The 11965-nt window shown below is 52.4% G+C and overlaps 1 protein-coding gene across 4 annotated transcripts in view; it reads left to right on the plus strand.

Annotated features, from left to right (window-relative positions):
• Nucleotides 1–11965, plus strand: part of Ttc7a (tetratricopeptide repeat domain 7A) — a 111373-nt gene extending 99408 nt beyond the window's left edge. For all 4 annotated transcript variants that reach the window (XM_027417984.2, XM_027417986.2, XM_027417985.2 and 1 more), the window contains one exon: nucleotides 10025–11965. In XM_027417984.2, coding sequence (XP_027273785.1) covers nucleotides 10025–10246 — 222 coding nt within the window. In that variant the 3' untranslated portion in view covers nucleotides 10247–11965. The remainder of the gene's footprint in view (nucleotides 1–10024) is intronic.

Consider the following 11965-nt stretch of genomic DNA (forward strand, 5'->3'; position numbering starts at 1 on the left):
GTCTCTCCCTAGTCATTGGGCTGCCTCTTCCATTCCATGGGTGCTCTGTCTCCTTGGGGCTCTCAAGGTTCTCAATGGGTGAGCCATGCCAGGTCTGGCGTGAGTTTACATTGAAAATGGCTTCTGGGTTGTAAAAGGGTCCACCAGACGCAAGTTCTAGAACATGGATTCAGGACTTGGGTACTAAGGGCACAGTGGCACACCTACACCTACACCCCTGCACGGGTGGGGAGGTTTGGTAGCTGAGAAGTACTGCCTTCTACCTTGAGTGGTCATGGGTAGGTGAGTCACTGTCTCTGAACCTTGATTTGGCTTAGCCATCCTGTGGAGTTTCTATGGTCCAGGAAGCATCATTGTGTTCCTCACTCTGGTAGAGTAAGACTCTACAGATGACCTTTGCCCCTGTGTTCCATAGATGACTCCAGAGAACAAGATCAGGAACAAGATAGAGTAACATGGAGTTAGCCCACCTGCAGAGGCATGAGTGATCTCAGCAGGACCATTTCCCAGCCCACAGTTAGCGAGGTCTCTGTTCTGATTGGATGCCCCCTCACCTTGGGAATGGCTGTTGCAGTCTCCCTGACAACTGACACAGGGAGATCACAAGGATGGGAATAGTACATGTGGCCAGAGGGTTTCCATTGCCAGAAGGGAACTAACCCCCCCCCCCCAAGAAGCCATGGGGTTGGGTTTCAAATTGGGTTTAAAGAGTTTAAGTGTATACTCAGAAATCACTTGAGAGAATAGGGAAAGGCTATACCATTTTAGTATCATCTCTAAACCCAGAAGTCCTTGAAAACAGAACCAAGCAAAGATTTCTTGCTCAGCCCTCACTCCTGCTGCCAGGTTTCTTCTTAGGCTTTTTTTTTTTTTTTTTTTTTTTTTTTTTGAGCCCCAGATAAAAGAATTGCAGGCCACAACATCACACAGCCCTCTCCCTTCTCATAGCTGCCTCCTGTCCTGGGGTCAGGACAGCTAGCATTTACTGTTTTACAAGGCACAGCCCCCTTTCCTCAAGCATTTCAGACATCAGCTTTGCAGGTTAATGCCTCACTAGGGGTCATGTCCAGAAAACTTGATTATTGAAGAGGACCGGGCTGGCATGATTCACAGATCTGAGCCTGCAGTCTCAGCCCCCAAGCCCAACAAAATCCAATAACAGGTACAATTTTGAAGTGACGGCATACCATTTTTTCATTTATGTTTGTTATTGTTTGTAGCTATTTTCTTGAAATTGAAGCGGTTGCCAGCCATTGGTTTCCATGGCAACTGAATAGCTGTCCACAGTAGCTCCCTGCAGATGTTACTGACATGGTCCCTTTTCACTTCCTGGGGTGCCTTGCTGATTTAATGAAATTGGAGCGAGTCAGAGCCAAGCCTGCCTACTCTCAGTTACCAGCAAGCAGAGGGGCAGTCGGCTCCTGCGTGGGCAGCCCATCCCCTTTCCACAGGCTTTGTTCCTGCCAGCATCCCACGCATGTGCATAAAGAATAGCAAATGCAGGGCTGGGGAAGATTTACTAAGCATATTTTCCTAAAGACGTGTGAATGCTTTTAGCATGTTGATCTCAAGTGTTCCCCTCATCTAAATGTCTCCCTTGTGCTGGCCTGCGACTCAGGACATCTGGGCTTTTATCCTGGCTCTGGCCTTGAGTGACTTAAGAAGAGACTTAACTTCCATGTTCCTGATGTCCCTTTTTGTAAGTGGATAGTAATTGTCCCGAGACTAGTGTTTTTCTGATCAAATGAGATCATGCATATGGAAGTCTACAGTGAAATAGGAAACGAGGTAAGGCAGCATACAGACCACTATTCTCCCGTCCCCTCCACTGACAGACATTAGTAATCAATCATAGCTTGGCTTTCACTGAGCATCAGTGGAGCTTGGGATCTTTTTGAATGTGATATAACACAATGGAAAATACTTCTGGTAGGTTCGATCAGCTTGGTATTTCTACCAAGAATTCCTTGTTAAAAAAAAAAAAAAGTATCTGTAGGGAATAGCTATATCCTTAGAGAATTATCCAAAGAAAAGAACATAGAGGGGTGCTGGTCCCCCACCATGAAGTCATTGCCAAGGCAGGTTCCTGGGGAAGACATTCTAGCTATGCAACACCACTGAACCTTTATGAAAACATAACCTGTAGTTGGTGCAAATAGGAGAGCCATCCTTCCCGTGGGGTTTCAGCCACATGCAAGCCTGGGCTGGAAAATTCTCCTGAAGTCATGGGGAAGTCCCCCTTCCCTGGGGTCTGGAAAGAGGAGGGTGGGGATATTCCTAGGGTACTGTGTAGGGGGCCAGGTTTGACCCAGCAGTCATAGGGCGGGGCTGGCAGATACCAGGAGAAGAAAGCTCACTGGGGGGCAGAAGGCTGCAAGGTTTTCTAAGACAGGGGTGGTATCTGATGCTCTGTTCCTCTGCCACCCTCCCTGGATGCCACGGGAGAAGCTCTTCCTGGCTCCGACTTCACCCTTCATGCGAGTTAGGATGCCGCACCAGACCAGACTAGAAGGCATTGCTTTCTTGGCAGTTCTGTGCCAGGAAAAGGAAAAACAAAACAAAAAACCTCTGTGCCCATAGCAGAATCCAGAGCAATATGATCCATGGTCCCTCTAGTCCTGGAGGCTGTCACCTATGCCACATTCAGTGGTTTCTGAATTGAAATCAAATTACAGGAACGGGTAGTGGGAGTGTCTGCCAGGCAGTCTCCACCTTCCTCCACCACTGGTAGGATGTAGTTGAGAAGCCTGACATTGTCTGCCCCACAGAGCATGAGTAGAGAGATGCGGGATCTTTGCCAGTGTCAGCAGAGGAGAGAAGGATTCAGGAGAGGGAGGAAGGGACCCTAGACTCTTGCCCTACGTCTCTGTCACAGAATTTCTTGGCAGCACTGGACACCTCCAACATAGATGGAATACGGGAGCCTAGACGGTGGCCAATGGACTGGCCGGGTCAGTGAGAGCCCTCCCAGGAGCACGTTCCTATAGTGACACCTTAACAGGGTCATCTGTTGTTTGAGAGGCTGAGGTTGAAGTTTGACTCCATTTCCCAGCATTCTGTGTTGTTGCCAGTCACTCCCACCCAACAAAAGACAAATGAACAAGAGAAGCAGACAGTAGTAAATGAAGGAGGATTTGGGCAGGATGACAATCTCTGGGGTAGTCTGGAATACTCTCCTAGGCAGTCTTCATCGGAAAGTTTACAGTTTTAGAGAGGTGACAAGACAGAGGAGTAGGAGCTTGGATCTCTAGGGACAGCTGGTTTGGGGAAGAGAGATGGGATGCTAACGGTGGACAGAGGCTCAGGGGAAACTCTGCTGTGTACATTTTGTGGTGCCGTTCTGGGGCCCATAAGGGCCTGACGTTGATTTCTGCAACCATCCTTTGTCCCTCGGGTAGAGATGAAACGGGACTTTGTAAATGTCTTTATTTGCTTTTAGGCAAATGGGCAGAAGGCAGGGTTTTCCCTGTGTCTGCTTCTTTTCGGTTGCCGTTAGCTCAAAATAGCCTTTTGGGGATAGGATGTTCTGTAGCCCTTCAGCTCCACTAGGGAAGACTCAAGCTCCGGCCACAGATGGGCCCACTCCCTCCACCCTTGGCTGACCTAAGGAGTGTAAGGTGCTCCCCAGGCAACTTGAGGCCCTCAGTCCTGAGTTGGGTGTTCATGGGCATGCAAGGTATTGTGGGTAGCACCTGTCTTGCTTTCCGAGGGATGGACTTTAGAGACACAGATTCCTGCTCTCTTGTTGGGGATTAGCTGCAGGTACTTCCAGAACCTTTCCTCCTTGGGCGTTGCAGCCACAGTGGGAAACCCTTCCATGTTGGCTTTGGCTCATAGTCTAATGCCCAGGGATGCAGTTTCTGAGGTTCTGTCTTCTTCCACATGCCCTGGGAAGGCATGGAGGTAGCACTGTTGCCACCTTGTTCCTCCTTGATAGCAGAGTGACTTCAACTATTCTCCTTTGTTGATCCGCTCAGTACAGTGCAGCAACCACACTAGTGGATCGGAAGTGGCTGTGGCCCCAGAGACATCTTTGTGCATCTTTTACGACCCTTGCCAATTCCCACCTATAGCACTGAGGACAGGATCCTGAAGCCAGATAGGCGGGCTCTGGTTATGAAGGCCTGTGTAGCAATATCCCCACCCAGCCTTCCCAGTCCTGGAGGAGTGGCACTAGATTCTAGGGGTGACAAACCAGAGATGGCCAGCCTTGCCCAGCTTAGGCTAGATTTTTTTTTTTCTTTCTTGTCAACGGGATAATAATTTTGTCCCTGGCGACTTCAAAGTGTGTTTTAGGGCTCAGATGAGCTGAAGGCTGCAGAATCGGTGTGGGGGGGGTGGGCTTCTGTTGGACCACATCATATCAGTGTGGGGTAACTGCCTTGTAGTTCCAGGGAAAATTGATCAGTAGGGAGCTGAGGAGGGAAGGAGGAAGAGGAAGGCCAAGACAGAGGTCAGAATTCCCTTTGGGGATGCTTCTAGCACTGGTTAGCCAGCATATGTTTTGAGAGTTGGCTAGAAGTTGAACATGGCTGTCAAATCCACCTGACCTACTCTTGAGGTCCACTTTGCCTTGCTCACTGTTTAACCTCAGCCAAGGTTACTTCCCCTTTTCAGAGGTTCCAGGTTCCTGGCTGTAAAACGGGGATGGCTATGCCTAGTACGTAGGGCTGCTGTTACAATGAGGTTTCAGCAATTGTGTAAGGTCACGGGCCAGTGGCTGAGGTGATCTGTACCTTTCTCACTTTGAAATGGAGCTCCTGGGCCGTGTTCAGCTGTTCTCGGTTGAGCCAAGCTCAGAGGCATGTTGCACCCAATCTACCGCTCACCAAGTCCCCCAGAGAGAGGTGGCCAAGGCACAGATATTCAGGACTCATGTGCCTTGTGGATGGGACCAAATGAATACATCGAAAGGCCACACTGACCTTAGCTAAAGGGAGGAGTGGCTGCCTCCCAAGCAGAGGGAAGAGGGGGGATTTTCGACCTTGTCTTGCAGTCTCTTATGTTGGCTGATCTGAGGTAGCTGAAGAGGTGCTGTGGTGACAGGCTTTGGCCAGGCTCTCTGCTGGCTCTACTGGCCCTGCGCTCTGGGCTGTCACCCTGCCAGGCTGGTTCACCATCTGTTTGCTGACATTACACAAGAAGAGTGTCCTGAGAGGCTGAGAAGTAAAACTTGGTGCCGTGCCGTTTGTGAAGGTTCTCTAATGTCAGACAGAGTGATGGATGTCACACAAAGCAGCCAGACCCATATGTGCCCTGGGTCTCGGAGACCAAAGCTGGCCCTGAGCTGAGCTGTAGTGAGGGCAACTAGGGGAGTGGGAAGATCAGATATAATTGTCCTTTGTGGAGAATGGGAGTTGGGAGGACTGTGGGGGCTGCACCTGGGGGAGCCATTGATTCAAGCTTTTGTCTGGCAGGCAGGCAGGTTCATTCAGTGGTACCATCTGGGCCATTTGGCCCCCAGATGAGGTGATTTCATTGGGAGTTCCTCTCCACTTCTCCCTGGAGGCATGCTCCTTGTGACAAACAGAAATGGAGGAGGAAAAGAGCTCTGGGCACTCCCTAGGTGGTAGTTCAAGGTGCTACCACCCCAGCATCAGACAGGCCATGGTGTAGAATCTTCTCCCTCCCCCACCCTGCCAGGCTTACCTGGCTGGGCACAGGTTCAGATTGTGATGACAGTTGGGCATAGTTGACTTGATTTCGCTCCAGAATCCATTTTATCAACAAAGGAAAGGGAAAGAGTGTCTGGAGGCTGCCACAGGGTGCAACCCCTTAGTGAACCCCCGTGTCTAATAAGCCACCCTGTCCTTATATGCCTATTGTCACTCCACTAAAGTGCAGCCTCCTGTTTTACCCCCGAGGACTTAAGAGGATGAGTCAAGGCCAGCCTTGGCCATAGGTGGGCCTGGCAAAGGCTTCCAAGTCACAAGATGTATCCTGCTTCAAGACAGTCCAGTGTTTTTGGCCTCTTAGCCCAGAGCCCCCTTTGAAGACAGATGGCCCCAGCCGGTCAGAGAAGCCAGCTGGGTCTCTAGACCATTACACTGTACTCCCAGAGACCCATGAAGAGAACGGAATGGGCATGGATTTGACAATTCCAGAAGACCCTCCTAAGCTGGGCTCCCAGGGGATCTGGGCACCTTCTGAGCAAATGCCTCTTCAAAAGACCTAGGCTTAGTACATCAACTGGCCACTAGGCGGGTCTGGAAAGAGTCCTGTCCTTTGCTTCCAACAGGGAAGTACAACTGGTCCATGACTCTAGTGGCCACGTTCTGGAAGGGATTCGGGACTTCAGGGTGTCCCCAGTCTGGTTGGACAGGTTGAAGGTGACATACCTGATCAGACCTGGAGCCAGCACTGGCCTTGAAGCTTGCAGCCTCCCCAGGGCACCTGAAGGGGAGCCTTCCAGCGCAGTGGCCCTTCGCGCATGCACGAGCCTACTGTAGCATCTTCACACAGGGCCTCAGGGGACGTGCCTGCCGTCTCCTGCAGCCTCCCAGCTGATTCCCAGCTTCCCAGATGGAAAGGCTGTTACAGAATCCCAGGAATGTGCCTGGAGCTCAGAAAGAAAATTCCCAAAATAGCTTCTATAAATACTTAAGGGCAGGGGTGGGGAGGAACACTCGGCTTGGCCCACAGCTAAGTCCTGCTTCCCAGGGTAGGCTCCCCAAAAGATGATAAAGTTGTGCTCGACCCTGCTGGTCTTTCTGCTGTGTCTGTGATCTAGGAGACATCCCAGGGCCCTGGGTCAATGGGGAGACATAGTGTTAAGTGGCAGAGCATAGGAAAAGATTAGCAAGACCCTCTCTATTCCAAACTGTAGCCTCAATTCTAATCGACAGCTCAACAGAAAACCTGGCTCCTAACCGGGAAATGCCCACTTATCCCTCAGACTGTCTCCAGACTGACTTGGGCAGACCTCAGCAAGACATGGGTCCCTCCTGGCCCAGAAAGCCCTGAAGGCAGAGCCAGGTGTCCTTGGCTCTGTGTCCAGGCCCCTCCCACCTGGCTTCTATTGAGCCACTTGCTGCCCAGCTTAGAGTAGAAAGGCTGGCAGGAAAATGGCATTCATTCGTTGTCCCTCTTGTCCTGTAGTACAGGCCAGGGACAGCAACACAGCACAGAGGAGCTCCACAGTAACCTAATGTGATAGGGAGGCGGTGTCTCCTGAGACTTGCTGTCCTCAGGAAAGGCTTCCTGGGAGAGCAGAGCCCTGAAACGTGAATGTGGGCAGGTGCCAGCCCTTGAGAGGGATTTCTGGAGACTTTGAACATAGGCCTGTCCCTCCTCAGTAGGACAAGTGCGTCTAGCCTAAGTGTGCCTTGCAGCTGTAGTGTTCTGTGGTCACAGATAACTTGTCAGTAGCCTGGTTGTGACACCACAGTGAAGGATCAGAAGCTAACGGCCTCTTCTCAGAGCCAGATACCTCTCAGCAGATGAGGGACAAGACAGGGAGGGAGACGGGACTCAGTAGGGACATGTGGATGGAATTGTGTTCCCACCATCTCCTTGGAAACCTGTTCTCGCCGCCAGTGAGGTGCCGGGAGGGTGCTGAGGGACCTCACTGTGGGGCAGCGCCAGGCTCGGGACAGCAGGTGAGGCCTCGAGTCTTCCTGTGGTTGGGTCCCACCCAGTTGTCAGGCAGCAAACAGCACCAAGTTGCTACCAAACACAAATGCTGCTGGTGTCAGGGGCAGGTGGCCACAGATCCCGTTACAGGCCCTGGGCCTCCAGGCCTTAGCCTGACCCCAGCCTGGCCTGGTGTCTTCTTTCAGGGTCTAAGGTCAGCGTGTGGGAACAGGGGTACATGAGCCAGATCCACTGCACGGCCCCTCCCAACAGGACCTTGCCATCTCCCCACCCCCACGCTCCTCCGAGAGAGGCAGCCTACCATGTGGCCGGCTATGGGCTGGCTATGCCTTCTCCAAATCCATCCTTCCAGAATTCTCAGTGGCCCTGTGAGGAAGAACTGTCCCATCCCCCAGTTGACAGATAGTAAAAGGGTGATGACCATTTGCTGGGGTCACAGTACATGTCAATGGCAGAGCTGGAATTCAACCCAGCCAGGCCTTCTGGCTGCTGAGCCCTGCGCGTTGTCCTCTCTTGAGACACACGCTCAGCCTGCAGACACATCTGGCTCCTTCCCACACCCCCATACCTTTTCTTTTCCTCTCTTTGTCATCCCAGGATTGAGTTCAAGGCCTCCTACACACTAGAAAACGGTGTGCCACTGAGCTACACCCCCAGCTCTCTATCTCCATATGGCTTCACAGAATTGCCCAGGCTAGCTTAGAACTCTGCTGCCCAGGCAGGCCTTGAACTTATTATCCCCCTGCCTCAGCCTCCCAAGTGACTGGGATGACAGGTGTGTACCAGGCTCAGCTAGAGATTCTGGGGGTTTTGGACTCCTCTGAGGTGGGACTCTTCTTGCCAGCAAAACCCCTCTGATAGGCCCTGCTGACCGCCTCGCCCTCTGTCACTCCCTGTGGTCAGCACTGTTTTTTGATACTTCATTTTGGTGTCTGGCAGCCAACCGCTAGAACCTTCCTCCCCTCCATGCTATGGGCCCTGTTCCATTGTGAGCTACTCAAGGTTCTGCCCTGAGCCATGTGGGTGGAACATCGTGGCCTGGAGCACTGCTGGCCAGACAGACACTGCCCCTGCTTCTGACAGCCCTGAGTCAGCGTGCTATGCACGGCTGGTCAGGTCCGGAGCCCTTGGAGGCTACACCCTGCCCCCACCAGCCCTTCTGCAGCTTGAGGTTGTTTGAGCTAAGTGGCTCCTTGGATGTCACAGGAGCGTGCCATCCTGGAAGTCAGTTCTTCCTTCCCTGCTCTCTGGCCCCAGGACCTCCAGCTGGCACCTCTGGAGGCCTCTTGTAGTCTTCCTGAGGACCATCTTTCTTGCCTAATTGGTCATGTTCCAAGCTCTCTTAGGAGTTTATGAAGTCAGCCATGTACATCTTTCCTGGTACATCTCCATAGCAACCAAAGGCCTAACTCTGGGAAGCTTAGGGAGGAGGAAAATAATCCAGCTAAAAATGTACATGGCCGTCAGTGGGCGGGCTGCAGAGAGGGGACTTCAAGCACAGAGACAGCTCCCAGCACCCACCCTGGTCCCCTGCCTAACCAGGAAGTGGGAGTTGGAGGTTTACCTCCACCCTTTGGAACCAGGAAAGGGCCCAGCATCTTGGGATGCCTTCAAAGCTTGGCAGAAACACCAGTGGAATGGCACACAGTAGCCTTTTGGGGACCCGTCACCCTGTCACCCTGTCCCTTGTCCCCAGTGTGTGTGGGATGGGGAGGATGTGTAAGGCTGTGGGTTTCACGTCCCACCCCCTGTGTGACAATTTCTGGCACTTCCTCTAGTTTTGGTTTAGTTGAGCTAAACTGCAAGGCCAGGCTTCCCACCTTCTGGCCTGGACATCCAGGGTCTTCCATCCTTCAGCAACAGCTGTCCACCCGGACCCTCTCCCTCCCATGCCCCTCACCTGCCAGCATGGGCTTTGCTGGGTGCTTGGTTCTCAGGATCCAGCAATCCCCAGGAAGACAGGATGCTGATGCACCTCATGCTCCTGGGGTGTGGGGCAGCTCCATGCTGCAGGCAGCGTGCCCCTGGCCATTTTTCTTGGACAACTTAGCATCCACTGACTCTCTTTAGCTGTGTCTTCATCCTAAGTAGCCATGCTGGGATAGTTTCCATTAAGTTTTTCCCCCATTTGTTGAAGAGTGAACTGGGAGCCCAGAATCCCCCACATGGAGCCACTCAAAAATCAGGTCTAGACTTGAGTCAGGCCTGTCTCCTGAAGATAAAGGGAACCTAGTTCCTACAGGGCTGAAGCAGGGCTTGGTTGGGGACAGATAGGTTTTTGCATGAATAAAGGGCATGGTCATTTGTCTGTGTGGCTAAGCCAGGGCCTCTCTGGCTGGTGGCCAGGAGAGAGCTGCTGCTGGCTCTCACGCTGGTTGCCAGGCTCTCCCTGCCCAGGTCTAGTTAACCCTGCCCTGTGCTTCGTTTCTAGGGTCTGATGCTGAGTCAATTGGGCCACAAGAGCCTGGCCCAGAAGGTGCTTCGGGATGCTGTGGAGAGACAGAGCACCTGCCATGAAGCATGGCAGGGCCTGGGACAGGTGCTGCAGGACCAAGGCCAGAATGAGGCTGCCGTCGACTGCTTTCTCACTGCCCTGGAGCTGGAGGCCAGCAGCCCTGTGCTCCCCTTCTCCATCATCCCCAGAGAGCTGTGAGCACAGCAGGCGTAGGCAGGAGGCAGGGGCGGACAGCTGCACTCAGGGGTGGGGCCTCAGGGAATAGATGATCAGTGAACACTTCCACGGGCCGTGATGCCAGTTCTCCATCCCACCCCCACCCCCACCTCCTTTGGGGCCAGCTAGGCCTGAGATCCCATCTAAAGCTGGGTGGACAAGATTTGCATCCAAAGCAAATGCCTTGCTCCCTGGGGGCTGACACTGGTGTTGCTGTGCACGGGGCCCTTTAGAGAAAAGGTGTGTTTGGACCCAAGCCCTACCTTCACCTTTCCGGACCCGCCCCCCACCATCACCACATTTCCTTGTTTCATATGGACCAATCTTGAGTTGGTGTACCATAGAAATGAACCCACCAGCTGCCCTCTCTCTGGCTGGGCCAGGCTTTTCCTGGCCTTTCTGGTGCCTTGGGAGACAACCTGGCTTAAATCTAAGTTACTTTACAGAGCTGTGACATGATGTCACCCTAGAGAACCTTGGACTCACTTCCCCCATCCAGTCTCAGAGCAGTGCAAGCTTGCAATCTGTTCTTGGACCTTGCCCAGCGCAGCCACAGCTTGAGGTCCCAGACACATGGAGGAAAGTGGCCTCCTGGGTTAGAATGAATTAGCCTTGTTGGATGCCCAGTGTTGCCTCTGTGGGGAGGCTTCCTAAGAGCTACGTGTGCTTTCTCTGTGCCACCAAGTGCCTGTGGGGATCACGTAAGGCCAGGCCTCCTAACCACAGTCCCTAAGCCTTCTATTTTCACCCACTCCCATCTCCCTGGAAACATTACCAGCCAGTAGGCTCCATGGACCTCATGCCAATGGCCTCTAGGATAGTCCTTGGAATACAAAACAAGGTTCTAACCTAGCCGTTTCTAGTACCTTGAGTACACATTCCCCATAGTACAGGTCGCCCTAGAGTGAGTGACTTCAAAGTGACAATTTATAGGACTCACCCCAATACACATCATCCACATAGCCCAGTTGTCACCCTGGGCTTTGTTGGGTGACCCAAAGCCCCAGCTTCAGGTTGGCCTTTGAGGTGCCCCCTGCCCAGGTCCCCACAGGGCCATGCATGGGTGGATGGGGGGAAGAACCTGACCTACCTCCCCTTGCTGTGCCCATGTGCTGTTTGCCAGGGTCCAGACCACCAGGCAAATGTCCCTCAAAGGCTTGTAAAACCACCACTTCACTTCTGGAACTTTCTCTTAGGAAGCCAGCCCCTTTCTGTCCGCCCCGCACTCTGGTTGGAATCTCCCTCAGGTTCACTTTGTTGTTATTTTAAAATGTGTAGAAAGGGGTTGAGAGCTGCCTGGTTCACCATGGCCAGCCTCAGCTTCCTTGGACAGAGAAGACAGTTGGAGCCTGGCTTCATCCTGTACTGCCTTAGCACTCTGCATGTACCCAGGGAGCTTGCGTCTCCTGGCCACAGCCCCAGGCCAGGAAGATATTCAATCCTTGAAGGTCTCTATGTATGTGTGTATATAAGTATAGATAGATATATGTGCTTAGATATCTATATTTTTATGGAATTCTGTTAGAAAAAGTAAAGCGTAAGCAGATAATGTTGGTATACCTTGAAGAAATGGTCAGTCTTGGCAGTGGGAAAGACACCAAATACATTCTAAGCATTCCCTCTCTGGGCATGGGGGACAGGGCCCAGTACCTGACAGTGACCTGGGAAATTGAATAAAAGACTCTTGAAGGGGAAACAGGA

The sequence above is a fragment of the Cricetulus griseus genome, chromosome 5, assembly GCF_003668045.3.
Source record: "Cricetulus griseus strain 17A/GY chromosome 5, alternate assembly CriGri-PICRH-1.0, whole genome shotgun sequence".
NCBI classification, from domain to species: Eukaryota; Metazoa; Chordata; class Mammalia; order Rodentia; family Cricetidae; genus Cricetulus; species Cricetulus griseus.